Source organism: Pongo pygmaeus, chromosome 12, assembly GCF_028885625.2.
Source record: "Pongo pygmaeus isolate AG05252 chromosome 12, NHGRI_mPonPyg2-v2.0_pri, whole genome shotgun sequence".
Classification (NCBI taxonomy): domain Eukaryota; kingdom Metazoa; phylum Chordata; class Mammalia; order Primates; family Hominidae; genus Pongo; species Pongo pygmaeus.
In genome coordinates this window covers 96543986-96562950 of record NC_072385.2, presented here as the reverse complement: position 1 = coordinate 96562950, position 18965 = coordinate 96543986, and the positions used below count along the sequence as shown (strand labels likewise).

The 18965-nt window shown below is 38.4% G+C and overlaps 1 protein-coding gene across 5 annotated transcripts in view; it reads right to left on the bottom strand.

Moving 5' to 3' along the window:
• PRKD3 (protein kinase D3) overlaps window positions 1-18965 on the bottom strand; it is a 73199-nt gene that overhangs the window by 36173 nt on the left and 18061 nt on the right. For all 5 annotated transcript variants that reach the window (XM_054475371.2, XM_054475365.2, XM_054475368.2 and 2 more), the window contains 3 exons: window positions 6382-6520; window positions 4121-4252; window positions 2612-2769 (listed from right to left, as the gene is read on the bottom strand). In XM_054475371.2, coding sequence (XP_054331346.1) covers window positions 2612-2769; window positions 4121-4252; window positions 6382-6496 — 405 coding nt within the window. In that variant the 5' untranslated portion in view covers window positions 6497-6520. The remainder of the gene's footprint in view (window positions 1-2611; window positions 2770-4120; window positions 4253-6381; window positions 6521-18965) is intronic.

Sequence of the window (18965 nt, the reverse complement as noted above, 5' to 3'; positions counted from 1 at the left end):
CATTACTGGATGTGACATCTGAATATATTTTGAAACACATTTTAGATTTTCAAATTTATCTTAATACTAAAATATGTAATACATTTTAAGTCTAATTAATAATGATAAACAGTGGCAGATACAAAACTAATTAAAACAATAAGTTTCAGTACTTCAGCTTTAAGAAGAAGTAAACTTTGTTTACCCATTTTGGAGACTATTCCAGAACCTAGCTAGTTGGTTTTCCACCTGGTCTTCCGGCCAGGCATGGTGGCTCACGCCTGTAATCCTAACACTTTGGGAGGCCGAGGTGGGCGGATCACCTGAGGTCAGGAGTTAGAGACCAGCCTGACCAACATGGAGAAACCCCATCTCTACTAAAAATACAAAACTAGCCAGGCATGGGGGCGCATGCCTGTAATCCCAGCTACTCGGGAGGCTGAGGCAGGAGAATCACTTGAACCCAGGAGGTGGAGGTTGCGGTAAGCCGAGATCATGCCATTGCACTCCAGCCTGGGCAACAAGAGCGAAACTCTGTCTCAGAAAAAAAAAAAAAAAGAAAAAAGAAAAAAATACCTGCCTACACTATCAATCTGAGGCATTTTATAGTGCTCTTCTCCAGCCAGTTGTTTTGTCCTTTTCTTTTACCTTTTATTCCCTTTTTTTTTCTTTTTTCTCCTCCCTTACTTCTCCCTTGCACTTCCCTGTCTCCTGGTTTTTTCTGACTTCTTTTCCTTCCCTTGGTTGAACATATTAATGTAGAATTACCCAACTTCTCTGAGTTACAAACATTACTAGTTATAGAAGGCATTTGAAAGATCTCAGGACATCAGTTCTGGCAGTGAGGATGCAAGCAGGTACAGCAAAATCTGTTAATATAGCTAGATGGTAGTTGAGTATTAGGATTTTGTGCTTGAGTATTTGGATTATGTTTTATTCAATTTTGTGTCCCTAGTATATAATAGGGCCTGGCATACAATAATCGGTGAATGTGTGTTGAATGAATGGAATGAACCACATTGAACTGGGTGATCTATAATTTAGTTTGATTATTCCCTTCATACAGAAAGGGTCATAGTTACCAAAATCTACTTATCCCTCAGGTTACAAAATTTTTAATTCATGCCTTCTTTAATTTTGCTTTTTGTTCACCTGGTAGAAAAACCCAAACAATTGGAAAATAAAGTTCTTCTTTTTGAGACTATGCTTGAACTGACTAAAGTAAACCTTGAACGCCCTTCCATGCTACAAGTTCTACTTGTTTAAAAATACTCTGAACAATCTAACCAATTCAGACATGTAACTGCACTTCTTATACTTCCCTAAGGAGCTTTCATGTTCAAGATAAAATATAAACTAATGAAAAATGTAACACCTTATCCACTTGCTGTCCTTTTGCTATTTCCTAATCTAGTAATACTCAACTGGGCATAGGTGGCAAAACAGCATCATTTGTGGGGCTCTTGACATACCTCTAGTCTACTGTCCTCATTCCTAGGTAAGTTCTCTGTGCAGTTCAGTGTATAAGATGCACTAACTTTTTCCTACCAATCTTTTCCAGGCTCTTCTGTAGGTTTATACCAACCCCTCATTTTCAGTCCTTTATGCCACAGCACTCTTTTTATCCTTTAAAAATCTCACACTAGGGCTAAGTAATAAGAGAAGATGGAATTTTTGTGAAAGGATTTCAAAAGCTTTTACTCTGGTGTCTCAACTTAGCAAAATATTATGACCACAGTACCAAGACAAGGCCTTGATTTTGCCATTAATTTACAGAAGATCAGAGAAGTTACAGAAAAAACTAAATAATAAGATTACAACCTACAGATGGAAGTTATTTCAAATACTATCAAATGTACAAGGGAGTTATTTCTTTTTTCCTGGATCTACTGCCTTTGCCCTTGAGAGGTACACTGTATTAGGAAAAAAATCACTGATTTATTAATAATGAGATCTGGGTTTAATTCCACTATCTCTTACTAATTTGCTCTCTGACTTCACACAAGTCACTTAACTGCTCTGTGTCTCAACTGTCTCATCTGTATACAGATCTGCAGATAGCAGTGCCTCATTCCTGTAATCCTAGAACTTTGGGAGGCCGAGGCGGGCAGATCACGAGGTCAGGAATTCAAGACCAGCCTGGCCAACATGGTGAAACCCCGTCTCTACTAAAACTACAAAAATTAGCTGGGTGTAGTGGCACGTATCTGTAATCCCCACTACTTGGGAGGCTGAGGCAGGAGAATCGCTTGAACCCGGGAGGCGGAGGTTGCAGTGAGCAGAGACCGTGCCACTGCACTCCAGCCTGGGTGACAGCAACATTCCATCTCAAAAAAACAAAAATTAAAAAAAAAAAAAAAAAAAAAAAAGATTTAAGTATGGAGACCAGGAGCCAGGATACTGGCTAGAAGGCTAAAGCAGTGGTACAAGTCATAATACCATCCCAAGGTGTACAAAATGCAATTCATTACTACTGGTAAGTCCTGTCTCCATTACTACATTTTATGTTTCTTAAGTGTAGGAATATTACCATTCTTTAGCATATAAATTATGTTCTAGAGTGATGTCATACACCCTGTAGAAACATAGAGAATAACTACTACTAAAATGTCTATTACCTTAGAATACGTACCTCTTCACTGGGAAGGGCTACATATTCAGGCTGTAGGGGTCTTGGAACTGAGAGGCCGGGTCCTGGTAAAGATACATTTGACAGACGTCTCTTTCTTACTCCACTACAGTTATTTGGAATCTTGAAGGCACATCGTTTATGGTAATTTAATCCACAGCCTAAACATATTTTACAAGGTAAAATATAAGATTTAAAAAAAAACTTTACTATTTAAGTGTGATACATAAAAACCACTGCTTCTTTTACTTAACATATTTTCTGTTAGCCATCCCTATCCTAATTAAGAACCCTGACAGCAGGCTAAGTGGAAGCTAATGAATTCAAGAAGAGAAGGAAATGTGTAAAAAGGATAAGTCAGCTACAGCAGTAGTTCTTGAAGTGCGGTCCCTAAGGCAACCACCTGGAAATTTGTTAGAAATGTAAATTACAAGGCTCCACCCCAGATCTACTGAGTTAGAAACTATGGGGATGAGGCCCAGCAAAGTGTGTTTTACAATGCACAATACAGTTTGAGAACCACTGCCTTAAAGCACTAGTTAGCAAACTATGGCCTCTGTACCAAATTCCTCCTGTGACATGAAAATTTTATGAAACTCAAATTTCAATGTTCCTAAAGTTTTATTAGAACACAACCATATCTATTTGTTTACATATTGTCTTATGATTGGTTTCATACTGTAATAGCAGAGTTAAATCATGACAGAGACCATATGGCCAAGAAAGTCTAAAACATTTACTTTCTGTCCCTTTACAGAAAAAGTTTATTGACCGTCCACCTTAGAAGACTGTTTCTTCATCAGAAATGTGCACCTGTGTCCTACTCCTAGCAATTCTAATTCAGAACAAATCTGACAATTCAGTTGTATGTAAGAGACAACTTTTTTTTTTTTGAGACGGAGTTTCGCTCTTTCACCCAGGCTGGAGTGCAATGGTGCAATCTTGGCTCACTGCAACCTCCGTCTCCCAGGTTCAAGCGATTCTCCTGCCCCAGCCTCCCGAGTAGCTGGGATTACAGGCATCTGCCACCACGCCCGGCTAAGTTTTTGTATCTTTAGTAGAGACGGGGTTTCGCCATGTTGGCCAGGCTGGTCTCAAACTCCTGACCTCAGGTGATCCACCCGCCTCGGCATCCCAAAGTGCTGGGATTACAGGCATGAGCCACCGCACCTGGCCAAGAAAACTTTTTAAAAACAAAAAACAACATGAATATTTATGGAGCCATGACTTTGTACTAAATATTTAACCCTATTACCTGATTTAACCATTTACTCTTTACAAAACCAGTGGGGCAGAATGTACTTTACAGAGAAATTAATCTTAAGGGGTTTAATAATTTGCCCAAGAATATGAAGTAGGTGGCAGAGATAGAATGAGAGTCCTGATCTCTCCAATTCTAAATCCTCATTACCACCCTAGTCAACAGCTCATCATCTTGCTTTTTCACTGATAATAAAAAATGCAAACGTGGAATCTTATTTCAAATGACCACAAAAATTTTAGAACACATACCTTCACATTTCAGTCCCTGACGTACCAATCCCCAGAGCATCTCACCACAGTAATCACAGAAAGTAGGAGCTTTGTAAGAATGTACATAGAGAGTATGTGGACGAATCTGGAAGTCTTCTACTGTGGCTAAAGCTTTAAAAAAGAAAAGTATTAAAATATACCTTGTATTTGTAACTGTGATTAAGAATGCTCACACATTCACTTATGTCAAAGTACACAGAATCATTTTTTCTCTGGAAGTTTCACTGGACCATAAAAGTAAATTATTTAATATTGTGATTTCAAACTCTAGTTTAGCAAGTCCATTTACTTCTAATCATTTGAGCTCCAGAAGTAGGTCGTAGATTAGTTATTTGGAACTCCAACAGCATTTTCTCATAATCACAAGATTACAAATAGACATTAGGTCTACTTTAATCAATTAAAAACTGCTTAACTTACACAGTGGGAAATAGAACACTAAAGTAAAAAGTACTGTGGAACTTAACTTCAATTTACGGAAACGTTTCTGTGGAAAAAGATACTGAGTCCTAACTTAGGATCCCAGGATACACTTGTCTGTTTGTTCTCCACAGTCCTAGTGGATATGAGAAAGAAACTCCTTTCTCCTTAGTGAACGTCGGGACAGTAGACCCAAGGAACTTCCTCTCACCTCAACCTGCAAGTAGTCTGATGGGGTCCAGAGTAGAGAAGGAAGAGATGTGAGCAGGACTTCCAGGTGAGACAGGGAGTGAAACTCGTCAGGAATGAAGAGGAGGGCAAGGATTGGGAAATATAGAGATGGTTTGGGGTTGCTGTATAGAAGATGAATGATCAGTGTAGCAGGGAGTGAGATGAATGAGAGAATCAGAAATATAAGATGAGAGGAGTGGGGACTAATAAGGACAGAGAGGATCTCAAGAAAAGGCTCAAAGGTGAATTTGAGAAAAGGGAACTTGGTAGCAGGGTTCTGACCAGCTTGCTTCCTTTCTTCCATCAGTTCTCCTACTTGCCAAACAAAAAGTACTGCAGACCTACTATGTGCATTATTATGGCATTCTTTCTTCCTTTTCACTCCGTATTATCTTGCCCACATTGCTGCTGGATGAGATGGCAAATAGTGGGAATTAAAAAACAACGTATGGCAAGAATGGGTGAGGTGGAAAAAGTGAAAGGTAGAAAAAAGCCCAGTGGGACAAAAAGGGAAAGAACATTTTTTATTTTAAAGCCACAGAAATAACCAGCATTGTAATTTCCTCTTCCATATCTTCATTACTTCTTTTTTTCCTGATTCTCTTTTCTAAACCCCAATTTTCTTCTTTTATGCTCTTTACAGAAATGGGGGTGGGGGAAGGGGAAAAAAACAGAATTTCAGTGTAACTGTTTTATTTCTTTGACTCAGAGAAGAGTATATTTCTTTCAGACCAAATAATTTCCTAAGCTTAGTAACATTCAAGTAATTCAGTTTATTTTCCTATCCTGATTTTTTCCTTTTTTTTTTCTTGAGACAGAGTCTCACTCTGTCGCCCATGCTGGAGTGCAGTGGCGCGATCTCGGCTCACTGCAAACTCCACCTCCCAGGTTCACGCCATTCTCCTGCCTGAGCTTCCCAAGTAGCTGGGACTAGGCGCCCGCCACCACGCCTGGCCATTTTTTTTTTTTGTATTTTTAGTACAGACGGGGTTTCATCTTGTTAGCCAGGATGGTCTCGATCTCCTGACCTCGTGATCCGCCTGCCTCGGCCTCCCAAAATGCTGGGATTACAGGCGTGAGCCACCGTGCCGGGCCTTTCTTTTTTTTTCTAAAGAGACGAGTCTCGCTCTGTTGTCCAGGCGGAAGTGCAGTGGTGTGATCATGGCCCACTGCAGCCTCAACCTCCCAGGATCAGGCAATCCTCCCACCTTATCCTCTCAAGTAGCTAAGACTACAGCTGCATGTGACCATGCCTGGCTAATTTTTTTTTTTTTTAATTTTTAATAGAGACGAGGTATGCTGCTCAGGCTCAGGCTGGTCTCAAACTCCTGAGATAAGCAATCCTCCCGCCTCAGCCTCCCAAAGTGCTGGGCTTACAGGTGTGAGCCACCGTTGCCAGGTATTTTTCTTTCTTAATGGTGATATAACATGCCTGAAAGGAAAAATCATATGGTGACCATTATTAGAGATGAAAGAAATTAAGTAACAATAGTACAAAGACTAAATATAATTGAATTGCAGCATTTAGTACAGAAAATTAGGCTCTTTCGGGGGAAAAGGCAATCACATTGAAAAAGCCACTTACTTACCTGAAAGAACCACTTCTACTAAGTCTCCTTCATGTATTTCATCTGCTGAGGTAATCAGCTGCAAAATGTTTTCTGAGTTCATGTCATGGCGAAAGAGAAGAATTTTGTCATACATGCCAAAGAATCCACACTCTGGAAACTGAGGGATAATAGTCCTATATCAGTATAACCACAGCTTTCTATTTTTATAAGTAAACGTTTCAATTTTATCAAAGAATTTAAAACATAGTGTTTTAACCTAACACTATTTGCTAACAACTCTATTGATACCTAAAAGGTGATCCACATACTCAAGCATCCTGGTTAAAGTTCAAGAAAAACAGAAAAGTAAATTTACAAATAAATAATCATTGATGATTTTAAAATACATGTCTCTTACAAATACAGGATTTCTATATTCAGTTACTGATGGAGAATATAATCTTAAACTTACTGCTACTCTATTCTTAGCCTGAAAGATAAGCAGTCATTCCAGTGCCTTGGGACATGCTGCTCTAGATATTTCAAAATTCTTCAGTAGATCTCAGAATTATAAATGCTCACTGACTTATTTGGGCTCCTCATAGAATATCCTTTAATAAATGACACCATGTCACCTGCCTGTATCAAATAGTCTGATATGAATCAGTTTCACTAAACTAAATGCATTTGTCACAAAGACATTGCTGACGATACCGTTTACCTATTTCATATTGTAGCCCTTCTCTGTGAAGACCCACCCACAAAATAACTTTATCTAGTTGATTTTATAACATGAACAATCTGCTCACGTAAGTTAACATGTTTTCCTGTTTACTTTGCCAAACGGAAAAAGCACAGCCAAATTTATAGCCCAATTTTACCATCAGTCTTGGATCTTATGGAATGTTTTAGGTGCAAACACTAACCTAGTTTCATCTCATTTTCTGACCTTAATTTTCTCATTAGAAAACTCCTGTATATATTTCTAAAGAGTTCTCAAAACTTTTTTTTGAGACAAGGTCTTGTTCTGTTGCCCAGGATGAGTACAGTGGTGTGATCACAGTTCAGCACTGCAGCCTCAAACTCCCAGGCTCGTGATCCTCCCACCTCAGCCTCCCAAGTAGCTGGGACCACAGGTGCATGCCACCACTCCCAGCTAATTTTTTATGTTCTGTAGAGACAGAGGTCTCACTGTGTTGCCCAGGCTGGTGTTGAACTTCTAGACTCAAGTGATTCCCCCACCTTGGCCTCCCAAAGTGCTGGGATTAGAGGCATGAGCCACCACAACTGGCCTCTCAAATATTTTTTTAAAGTTAAATTTAAAAAAAAATTAAAAACAATGATTAATTAGAAAGTTACAAGTTTATACTTTTTTTAACCAGGGTAAATAATGGGAAAGTACAGAAATATTTAGAATTTTTGTAATACTAATTCTCCTTTTGAGTCACCAACAGTATTTGTAAAACCTCATAGTATGTTTTAACATATATCTAAGAGTGTAAGAATTCTCAATTAAAAAGATACAAGTAAAAATACAGAACCAAAAAATTAAATTTTCATTTAAATTTTAAAATTAAAATTTTACTAAATTTTATCAAATTATTAAGTTGGAGAATAAAATATCTCCATAAGTTAGTTACAAAAATTTGTAAGGACAAAGGACTCCACATTCCATCCTCATTAAAACTCTAAGGCCAGATGCACTGGCTCACGCCTGTAATCCCGGCATTTTGGAAGGCCAAGGCAGGCAGATCATTTGAGGTCAGGAGTTCGAGACCAGCCTGGACAACATGGTGAAATGGTGTCTCTGATAAAAATACAAAAATTAGCCAGGTGTGGTGGTGCATGCCTGTAGTCCCAGCTACCTGGGAGGCTGAGGCATGAGAATCACTTGAATCTGGGAGACGGAGGTTGCTGTGAGCCAAGATTGCACAACTGCACTCCAGTCTGGGTGACAGAGTGAGACTCCGTCACAAACAAACTCACTCAACTGCACTCCAGTCTGGGTGACAGAGTGAGACTCCGTCACAAACAAACAAACTCACTCACTCTACTATTTGTATAAATAAAACTGATTTCAAAAAGGCATACTTCTTGCCATGTCTGGTAAGTGCAAGATACTGGCCCCACAGTTTGTAAAGACAGAATAGTCCTTATCTTCCAGGAACTTACAATCTAGTAGGAAGACAGAAATAAACACAAATATATATAGTATAAGGCAAATAACAAAATTAAAATAAAAATTATACAAGAAGGAGGAATAAAAAATGTTAACTGGGATGGTGGAGTAGAGGGATTCAGTATGATATTTGAGCAGAACTAAAAAAGGGGAAGCAGAGTTTCCATAGGTTGAAAGTGTAAGTGTCATCAATGAGAAGTTGGATGGAAGAAGGTAAGTGGAGCCTTGAGACTACAGAATGAGATGGGGGAAAGCTGGGTAGAGAAACGGCAGAAAAGCACAGGGAACCTCACTGGCACCATACTAACAGAGAAACCTGTTATTATGTTCAAACTTTGCCACCTACTAACTGTAGCACCTTAGAAAAGTTGCTTAACTTCTCTAAATCAGTTTCTTGTTTATAAAATGGAGGATAATAGGAGTTATAGGCTGGCTTTATAGAGTTCTTATCAAAATTAAATTACTTGATGGCTGTAAAAGTCTCAGCACTGTGATCCATAAATACCAGTGGTTTATATTACTAATGTATACCTAAGAGGGAGAAGAGACATACGGTTTCAGAGTAAGGCAGGAACATGATTAAATCTGTATTTTAAAAAGATAATGCTGACAGCATTGTGTAGAGGAACAGGAATAGGAAGAGATCAGAGAGCAAGATGCTGAAGAAAGGGTGACACTATCAGTCAGAAAACTATCAGAGTCTGAATTATATAGCAAGTAAATGGAAAAAGACAAGGAAATTTCTCTCCAGAAACTACAGCAAGGAAATTTCTCTCCAGAAACTACAGCAAGTAAATGGAAAGAGACAAGGAACTTTCTCTCCAGAAACTATAGCAAGTAAATTGAAAGAGACAAGGAAATTTCTCTCTAGAAACTATCTTCAATAAATCATATGGCTCATCAATACTGTTTTGACCAAACCAGAACTCCTGAATAATGGTAACTGAAGACCTAAATAATAAACACACCAAGAGAAGGAAAACAACATTAAAATAATTAATTTATGACTTGGAAAAAATAAATATAACCTTCTTAATAAACACATGGCCTGATGAAAAATAATATCAACATGAAGTTGGTATTAAGAGACTTAAAAGCTTGTAAAGAAATTACATGGAGGTATTACAAAATATTTAAAATAGACATATGTATATTACAGGCTAGAAAGCTGTTGGTAATGATAAAGAATAAAGTCATTTCAACATGTTTTCATACTATACTCATCTATACGACAGACAAATTAGAGTTCATAAGGGAAAAAAAAATGTAATAACCAGCCTGTGAAAAAGATTTCTGCTATTCGTGATTATGATTTATAGGTATGTTTGGTAGGGTATTTAGAAATTATGTAAGAGTCGGGCCGGGCGCGGTGGGTCACGCCTGTAATCCCAGCACTTTGGGAGGCCGAGGCGGGTGGATCACGAGGTCAGGAGATCAAGACCATCCTGACTAATGCGGTGAAACCCCATCTCTACTAAAAAATATACAAAAAATTAGCCAGGCGTGGTGGCGGGTGCCTGTAGTCCCAGCTACTCGGGAGGCTGAGGCAGGAAAACGGTGTGAACCCGGGAGGCGGAGGTTGTAGTGAGCCGAGATCACACCACTGTACTCCAGCTTGGGCGTACCCCTAGGTACTTGTCTTTTTTCTAGTTACTTAAAAACAACTTTATTGAGGTTATTATACATGCATACCATAAAAATCACCCATTGTAAGTGTGCAGTTTGATAATTTCTAGTATATTTATTGACTTGTGCAACATCATCACAATCCAGTTTTGGAACATTTCCTTCACACCAGAGGCTTCCTCTTGTCTGTTTGTGGTCAATTATTATTTACTCTTAGCCCCAGGCAGCCACTGATCTGCTTTCTGTCTCTATAGATGTTCCATTTCTGGACAGTTCATATAAATGGGATCATAAAGCCAGGCGCGGTGGCTCACGCCTGTAATCCCAGCACTTTGGGAGGCCGAGGCGGGCGGATCATGAGGTCAGGAGATCGAGAACATCTTGGCTAACAAGGTAAAACCCCGTCTCTACTAAAAATACAAAAACAACTGCCTTTGTTAAAATAATCATCCATCTCACTAAGTATATAATCTTAACCAAGTTACTTAACCTGTTTTTCCATCTGTAAAATAGTGCCTACTTGCCTACTTCATAAAATTATCATGAGAATACGTTAATATTATATACAAAGAACTTAGTGTACTTTTCAATTTTTTTCATCAATGTTTTATAGTTTTCATTGTAGAGATCTTTCACTTCTTTGGTTAAGCTTATTCCTAGGTATTTTATTTTATTTATAGCTATTGTAAATGGGATAATTTTCTTGGTTTCTATTCCAGATTGTTCACTGTTGGCATATAGAAATGCTACTGATTTCTGTATGTTGATTTTGTATCCTACATCTTTACTTAATTCATTTATCAGTTCTAATGGTGTTTTGGCAGAGTCTTTAGGTTTTTCTAAATATAAGATCATATCGTCTGCAAAAAAGGATAATTTGACATCTTCCTTTCCAATTCGGATACCGTCTATTTCTTTCTCTTGTCTAACTGCTCTAGTTAAGACTTCCAGTATTATGTTGAATAAAAGTTGTGAAAGTGGGCATCCTTGTCTTGTTTCAGATCTTAGAGGAAAGGCTTTCAGTTTTTTCCCATTCAGTATACCAGCTGCATGTTTGTCATATATGGCCCTTACTGTCTTGAGGTATGTTCCTTCTATACCTAGTTTGTTGACAGTTTTCATCACGAAGTTTTCATTGTGTTAAATTTTACTGAATTTTTTTTGGCATCTATTGAGATGACCATATGGGTTTTGGTCTTCATTCTGTTGACGTGACATATTATGTTTAATGATTTGTGTATGCTGAACCATCCTCATATTCTAGAAGAAAACAATGGGGAAACACCCCAGGACATTAGTCTGGGCAAAGATTCCTTGAGTAAGACCTGAAAAGCACAGGTAGCCAAAACAAAAATGGACAAAGGGGGTCACATCAAGCTAAAAAGTCGGGCGCAGTAACTCACACTGGTAATCCTAGCACTCTAGGAGGCCGAGGCAGTGGACTGCCTGAGCTCAGGAGTTCGAGACCAGCCTGGTCAACATGGTGAAACCCCACCTCTACTAAAACACACACACACACACACACACACACACACACACACACACACACACACACACACACACACACACACACACACACACACACACACACACACACACACACACACACACACACACACACACACACACACACACACACACACACACACACACACACACACACACACACACACACACACACACACGCTTCTGCAAGGAAATAATTAACAAGTGAAGTGACAACCTACAGAATGGGAGAAAATATTTGCAAACTATTCAACTGACAAGGGGTTAATAACCAGAATATATAAGGAGCTCAAATGACTCAACAACAACAAAAAAAGAAAATCCAATTAAAAAATAAGCAAAAGATCTAAATAATACATTTCTCAAAAGAAGACATACAAATGCTCGATTGGTATATGAAAAGATACTCAACATCACTAATCATCAGAGAAACGCAAATCAAAACCACAATGATATCATCTCAAAACGGCTTTTATCAAAAAGACAAAAAATTAAAGATGTTGGTGAGGATGCAAAGAAAGGGGAATGCTTATACACTAATGATGGGAATGTAAAGTAGTACAGTCACTATGAAAAACAGCACAGAGGTTGCTAAAAATAAAACTACCACAGGATCCAGCAATCTCGCTGCTGGGTATCTACCCAAAAGAAATCAAGATATCAAAAAGATATCCACAATCCCATGGTTACTGCAGCAAAATTCACAATAGCCACAACAGGGAATCAACCTAAGTGTCCATCAATGGATAAATGGGTACAGAAAATGTGATACACATACATGGTGGAATATTATTCAGCCATAAAAAGAATGAAATCCTATAGTTTGCAACAACATGGACAGAAGTGTTGAATAACATTTCGGTTGGTGAAATAAGCCAGGCACAGAAAGACAAGTATTGCATGTTCTCACTTGTATGTGAAAAATTAAAAAAAAATGACCTCGTGGAGATAGAGAGTAGAATGATGCCTACCAGAGGCTCTGAAGGGTAGTGGGTGGCGGGAATAAAAGGGTTGGTTAATGATTATAAAACTACAGTTAGATAGAAAAAATAAGATCCAGTGTTTGGTAGCATGATAGGTAGACTATAGTTAACAACAATTTATTGTATATTTCAAAATAACTAGAAGAGTATAATTGGAATGTTCCTAACACAAAGAAATGAGAAATATTTAAGGTGATGGATATCCCAATTACCCTCATTTGATCATTATGCATTGTAGGCTTGTATCAAAATATCACATGTACCTCATAAATATGTACAACTATTATTTATCCAGAAAAATAGAAATAAAAGAGATTAGAACTCATGATAAGCTAAATACACCTTAGCTATTCCAATCTCTTGTATGAGCAATACCCAATGAGTAATCCTATGTACATATCTTTTCCCACTTTTTGAGTATGAATATGAGATAACTGTCTAGGAGATTTGCTGGCTCCAAGAAAACGCATATTTGAAATTTGTAGATACTGCCAAATTGCTCTTTATGGAGGTCAAACCAATTTATATTTCTGCAAGTAATATATTGAGTATGTACTTGTTTTGCCACATTTTTATAGTGTATTATCAAACTTGTTGACTTTAGATGAGAAATGGTATTTTTGTAGTTTTAATTTGCATTTCTTTTATTACAAGAAGTTGAACATTTTTCACATGCTTAAGTGAATCTGTATTTTCTTTTCTGTAAATTAGGAATTCATATTTTTGCTTATTTTTAATGGATTGAACATCTTTAAAACTCCAAATCCAATTACTCCTCAGAATGATTTTCATTATGTGGAGACCTTTAATAAGACCTGAACAACATATCAAAAAACCATAAACAAAAATACTTTATATTCCAAAGTATATATGTTGAATTTCTCAAAATGATTTGACAGCAGTGAAACCTAAGAGAGCTTTTAAGATAATAGCTTCTTATTCTAAATCAGACTTCAGGAGAACAAAGAACAAAGGAGAAGAGCCTTTTTTTTTTCTTTCAGTTGTATAATTCGAAAAGGAGAAAATATTTTGGCAAACTAATTAAAACCAATTCTGGATTATTTTGTTTTTGAGTGGGGGTCTCCCTCTGTTGCCCACAATGTAGTGGCTTGATCATGGCTCACTGCAACCTCAAACTCCTGGGCTCAAGCAATCCTTTAGCCTCAGCCTCCCAAAGTGCTGAGATTATAGGCATGAGTCACCTTTCCTGGCCCTTAATTACATTTGTGACTCTGCTATGCTCACAGAGTCAAAAGAGGTGGGGGCAGAAACCTGTACTAATGCTGTTGTCTCTATATTCTTCAAAACACAATTCTTGCCCAATAAAATGGTGTATATATATCCCTTCTAAACATTCTATTCTCCTAAGAGGGAAGAAGTTCAGAAAAGCAGCAGAGGTGAGGACATGTTTAAGTAATTGTCAGGAATTGTCACTGGCTATTATTTAGTTTATTCCTCTAGGGCAATGATCCTCAGCTGAGATGATTTTGCCCACAGAAGCTATATGACAATGTTCTGAGACATCTTTGGTTTTCACAACTTGAGCTAGTGGCATTCAGTGCACTGTAGAAGACAGAGGGCAGCCCCCACAAGAATTATCCCACCCAAAATGTCAATAGTGCTGAAGTTGAGAAATCCTGCTTTAGGGAATAAAAGAGTCAAGAGAATAAAGAGGCTGGGAAATGTGGAAGAAGTTGGCAACCTTTTGAAAACTAGACAAGTCCATAATTCCTTACCTGGCCTACCTCATCCTTGATTAAAAGAAAGAGGAAATTAAAGAAATAGCTAAAGATACAGCATGGTAGAAGCAAAATGGGCCTTTAATTTGGCCTCTTTCCAACTGCCCCCCCATCCCCCCAGCTTTTCTGGATTTGCTTACTACAAACTGTGCCAATGACCCCTCTTGACTGTGCAAAATGAAGTATTTTCCCAGTCCATATGGGAATGTAACAGAATATCACAGTTATTAAATTTCCACCCTCATGCACTCTGCTCACTTCATTCTTTGCTTTTGCATTAAAGATGACTTCAATAATTTTAAAAAATAATCTTTCTGTAACCATTTTAGACGTTTTTACAGCATTACTTAACATTTTTAAGTAAAAGGTTCCAATAGTTGCTAACAAAATTATGTTAAGCAACACTTATTTTGAAAGTAATTTAAGGTGAACCGTTTCAAGTTCATGTCGTTAAAATGCTGTCAGTAAAATGTCAGGCAAGGTAGGAAGCTTCCAAGTTATTTCACTTGGTCAAACATAATTTTTGCACTTTAACAATGGCTTCTGAATTTAACATTATCTGAATGAATAATTTATCACCATGAACTTTTTAATTTTTTTTTTAAGACACGGTCTCACCATATTGCCCAGGCTGGTCTCCATCTCCTGAACTCAAGCAATCATTCTGCCTCAAGCCTCCCAAAGTGCTGATGATAGAGATAGAAGGCAGAGAAATAGTAGGCAGACAGGGGTGGGTCCTGGCGAAACCCCACCTTCAAGATGAAAAGCCTGAAACCTGTTCCCAAAGTGAGAACTTCTATCCCTGTTTGCCTGCTCTCTCCTGATTGGTTCTTTCTGAATGTCTTTTTACCAATCAAATGTTGCCTTTTCCAAAACTACCTACGGCCTGCCCCCCGGCCCAACCCCCATCCTGTGCCTATAAAGACCGCAGACTGAGCCAGTAGAGAGAGAGAAGCAGCCTGACTGGAGAGAGGTGACTTGACATTGGAGGGACAGCTGGACTTTGGAGGATGGCCTGACTACCAGGAAGAGCCACTGGACCTCAGGAGAAGATTACCTGCCCGTCCCGTCCCCTCTCCCACGTCCCACTCCGCTGAGAGCCATTTCCCATCGCTTACCACCTTCACCATCCTTCAAGTGTCTGGGGGACCTCATTGTTCTTAGATGCCAGACAAGCACTGGAGACCCAACAAGTGCCAGCACCCAAAAAAAGGCTGTTGCATAGGCCCTTTCCCCTTGCTGGCGGAGGGCAGCCACCCCACACGATGAGGCAAGGCGCCCACAGAGCTGATAACACACTGCTGTCCACGGATGGCAGACCTAAGAGAGTTATTATATCTTCTGGGGCCTCTGGGGTGTTGCAGGCACCACCACCTAAGTGCCACTGTGGGGCCTGCACAAAGTTTGCTCCTGCCATCACTCAAGGCGGCTAGCCAGATCCTGCACTCGTTTGCTCACATGTTCCCTCCCAAAAGAGGTTGAGTATGGTGGACTGAGTAAACAAGGAACCCCGTCCCAAGTCCGATGAAGAGGTCAACAAAAATCCTACATCACTGAGATTACAGGTGTGAGCTGCCGTGCCCAGTCAGTATGTACTTTTTTAAAAAGAAGAATGAAGGTTTTATTCTAAATGCAATGGGAAATGACTGAAGTTTAACATACATTTACTTTTAAAATGTACTTGATATATAATAAATGCACTAATCTTAATTAGAAGCTTGATAGTTTTATAAACATACACACAACCCACATAACCACCACTCAGGTCAAGATATAGAATATTATCAGCATCACAAGTTTCTTCAAATGAGCATTTGAGACATTGAATACCAACGTCATTTTAAAAATCAGCATCACAAGTTCCTTCAAATGCACTTGAGACATTGAATATCAATGTCATTTTAAAATTTGATGCCAAATAAATCTTCACAAGTCTTTTTAAACATAAACTTGATCACAGTAAATAAGCTCCATGAGGAAAAGGATATTCTCTTTTCATGTTCCTCCTGAACCCCCAAGCACTTTGTACTTAACAGGTACTTACTAAAAAAAAAAAAAAAAAAAAAAAAAAAAAAAAAAAAAGAAGTGTTGACTATTGAGCAACTAATTTAGCACTAATAAATTACACAGAAACAAATCTAATATTAACACCAATTTTAGGAAAATATTTAACTGGAGAGACACAGCTCAATGATTCTGTTTCTAAATACAGACATAAGGACTATAGCTGAGTCAATCAGAAAATTACTTAACATGGACTTGAATTTATTAACTTTCATCATTAACCTCAACCTAGAATTTTTTGGATATGAAATATCATAAGAGGCCAGGTGCGGTGGCTCACGCCCCAGCACTTTGGGAGACTGAGGCAGATGGATTGCCTGAGGACAGGAGTTTGAGACCAGCCTGGCCAACATGCTGAAACCCCATCTCTAGTAAAGATACAAAAAATTAGCTAGGCATGGTGGCAGGCGCCTGTAATCCCAGCTACCTGGGAGGCTGGGGCAGGAGAATCACTTGAACCTGGGAGGTGGAGGTTACAGCGAGCCGAAATTGCACCACTGCACTCCAGCCTGGGTGAAAGCAAAACTCTGTCTCAAAAAAAAAAAAAAAGAAATACCAGACAAGCTGCTTTATTTAACACCTGCCTTTCTGATACCAACCAAAGCAATCTTTTTTCATTTTCATTTTTTCTTGTTTTGTTATTAGTTCTGATTATCTTTAATTCAAACTTTTTGAATTAAAGATCTAGGATCTTCTATTCTAGCCAAGGTCTTATGGTGAACAGTAGAATTAAAAAAAAATTTCTTCTTCCAGTTTGAGCCTTCAGATTAGTAACGGCTGCCTGACATTGGTTTTGCCTAGACAAAAAAAGTAGGGGTAGAATAAAGAGCAGGATGTCACTAAGCTGCTGCAACACAGCTGTAGTAGAAAGAATGGATAGAAAAAAAAAAACAACATAGAATGACAACTGGGTTTTTTTTTTGACAACAAAAGATACAGCTGGGGTTTTCAGTCTACTTTGGCATAACCTGAAAATTATACCCAATCCGTATCTACAGAGACAATGCAGTTAAAGAATAGACCAAAATAACTCCTCAATTAGGCTACATAAGCAAACAACCTTCAGGTCTAGTGTCACGTACATCGTCAAAACTAAAACCAAATGTTTTAAATCAGCTAAAAGCAGACAATCTGCTTTTGTAAGAATAATTCCAATTTCTGTAAACAGCATTATAACTTAAAATGAATTGCTGTCTGCCAATTCCTTTCTCACTCCAATTATATCTACTATGTTCATTCAACAAATTAACACAGTAGCAGGAGCATTATGGTGGTATCTTCTAAGCTTCTTAGCAATATAAAAGCAAAAAAGGTGGAGAAGCGCTATTGAGTGCAGTCAATATGTATCAGAAATTGTGCAAAGCACTTGCTACAGACTCTTAATTTCCTCAAAACTCTTAAAACAAGTAATCCAGGCCCTTTAATAAGATAAACACTTTATCTCTAATTTTTATAGTTTTTTTATATGTTAAATGCTAAAATCAAAAGGCAAGAGCAAAGCAATGTAAGCATGTTGGCAGGCTACCTAATGAAGGCTTTGGGACTTTAAGATCACTACAAGACCAGTGATCTTTCCATATCTAAACAGATTTTGAAATCATGAGTATTAACTACTTTTGAGCACTAAGTATGTGCCAGACACTACCTGGGGCTTTACATTGAACCACCATTCTTCTTCTATGGAGGTGGACTTTATGATACTAGTTTCACACCTGAGAAAACTGAGGGTCAGAAGTAACTTGAAAAGGGCCTATCATCAGTGGCAGAATAGCAACTACAACCCAGGTGTCTCTCCTTGACTCCAAAACTCTGCTATGGCATAATACACTCTGTTATCTCTTCCTCAGATTCAGAGTTAATGTAATTTCAAGGTTGAAGATCCAAGCATGAACAATCACTGTAAGATGGGCAAGGCTTCTGGCCTACTCCCTCAATATTAATTTTCTCCCTTGTAATCCGTCGTAAGTGGCCTCCCATCAATTTTCTCCCTTGTAATCAGTCGTAAGTGGCCTCCCAGCTGTCACCTGATCAGGAAATTTCTGTTTGGCTCAATTCCAGTTCTACCTGCTGCTCAGATTTGTCTGCCTTCTGCATTCTCCTGATTCCCAGTACCATTAGTTCTTTGGGTTTAATCAGTAAAAACACATTCCCTTCAGCTTATAAACCTCTAGAAGGCAGAGATCTTGTTTGTTGTTAATTTTCCTTTATAAAACAATATGAAGATACAGAAACTTTTTATATATATAGGTTAAAAATTCACATTAACTATATCCATACTCACAATAAAAACTGCACTGTTAAACAAAAATGGGTCAGGTGTGGTGGCTCACACATGTAATCCCAGCACTCTGGGAAGCCAAGGTGGAGGGATCACTTGAGCCCGAGAGTTCGAGACCAGCCTGGGAAACATGGTGAAACCCCATCTCTACAAAAAATAAAAAAATTAGCCGAGTGTGGTGGCCGGAGTCTGTGGTCCAGCTACTTAGGGAGGGTGAGGTGGGAGGATCAATTGAGCCCAGGAGGTCA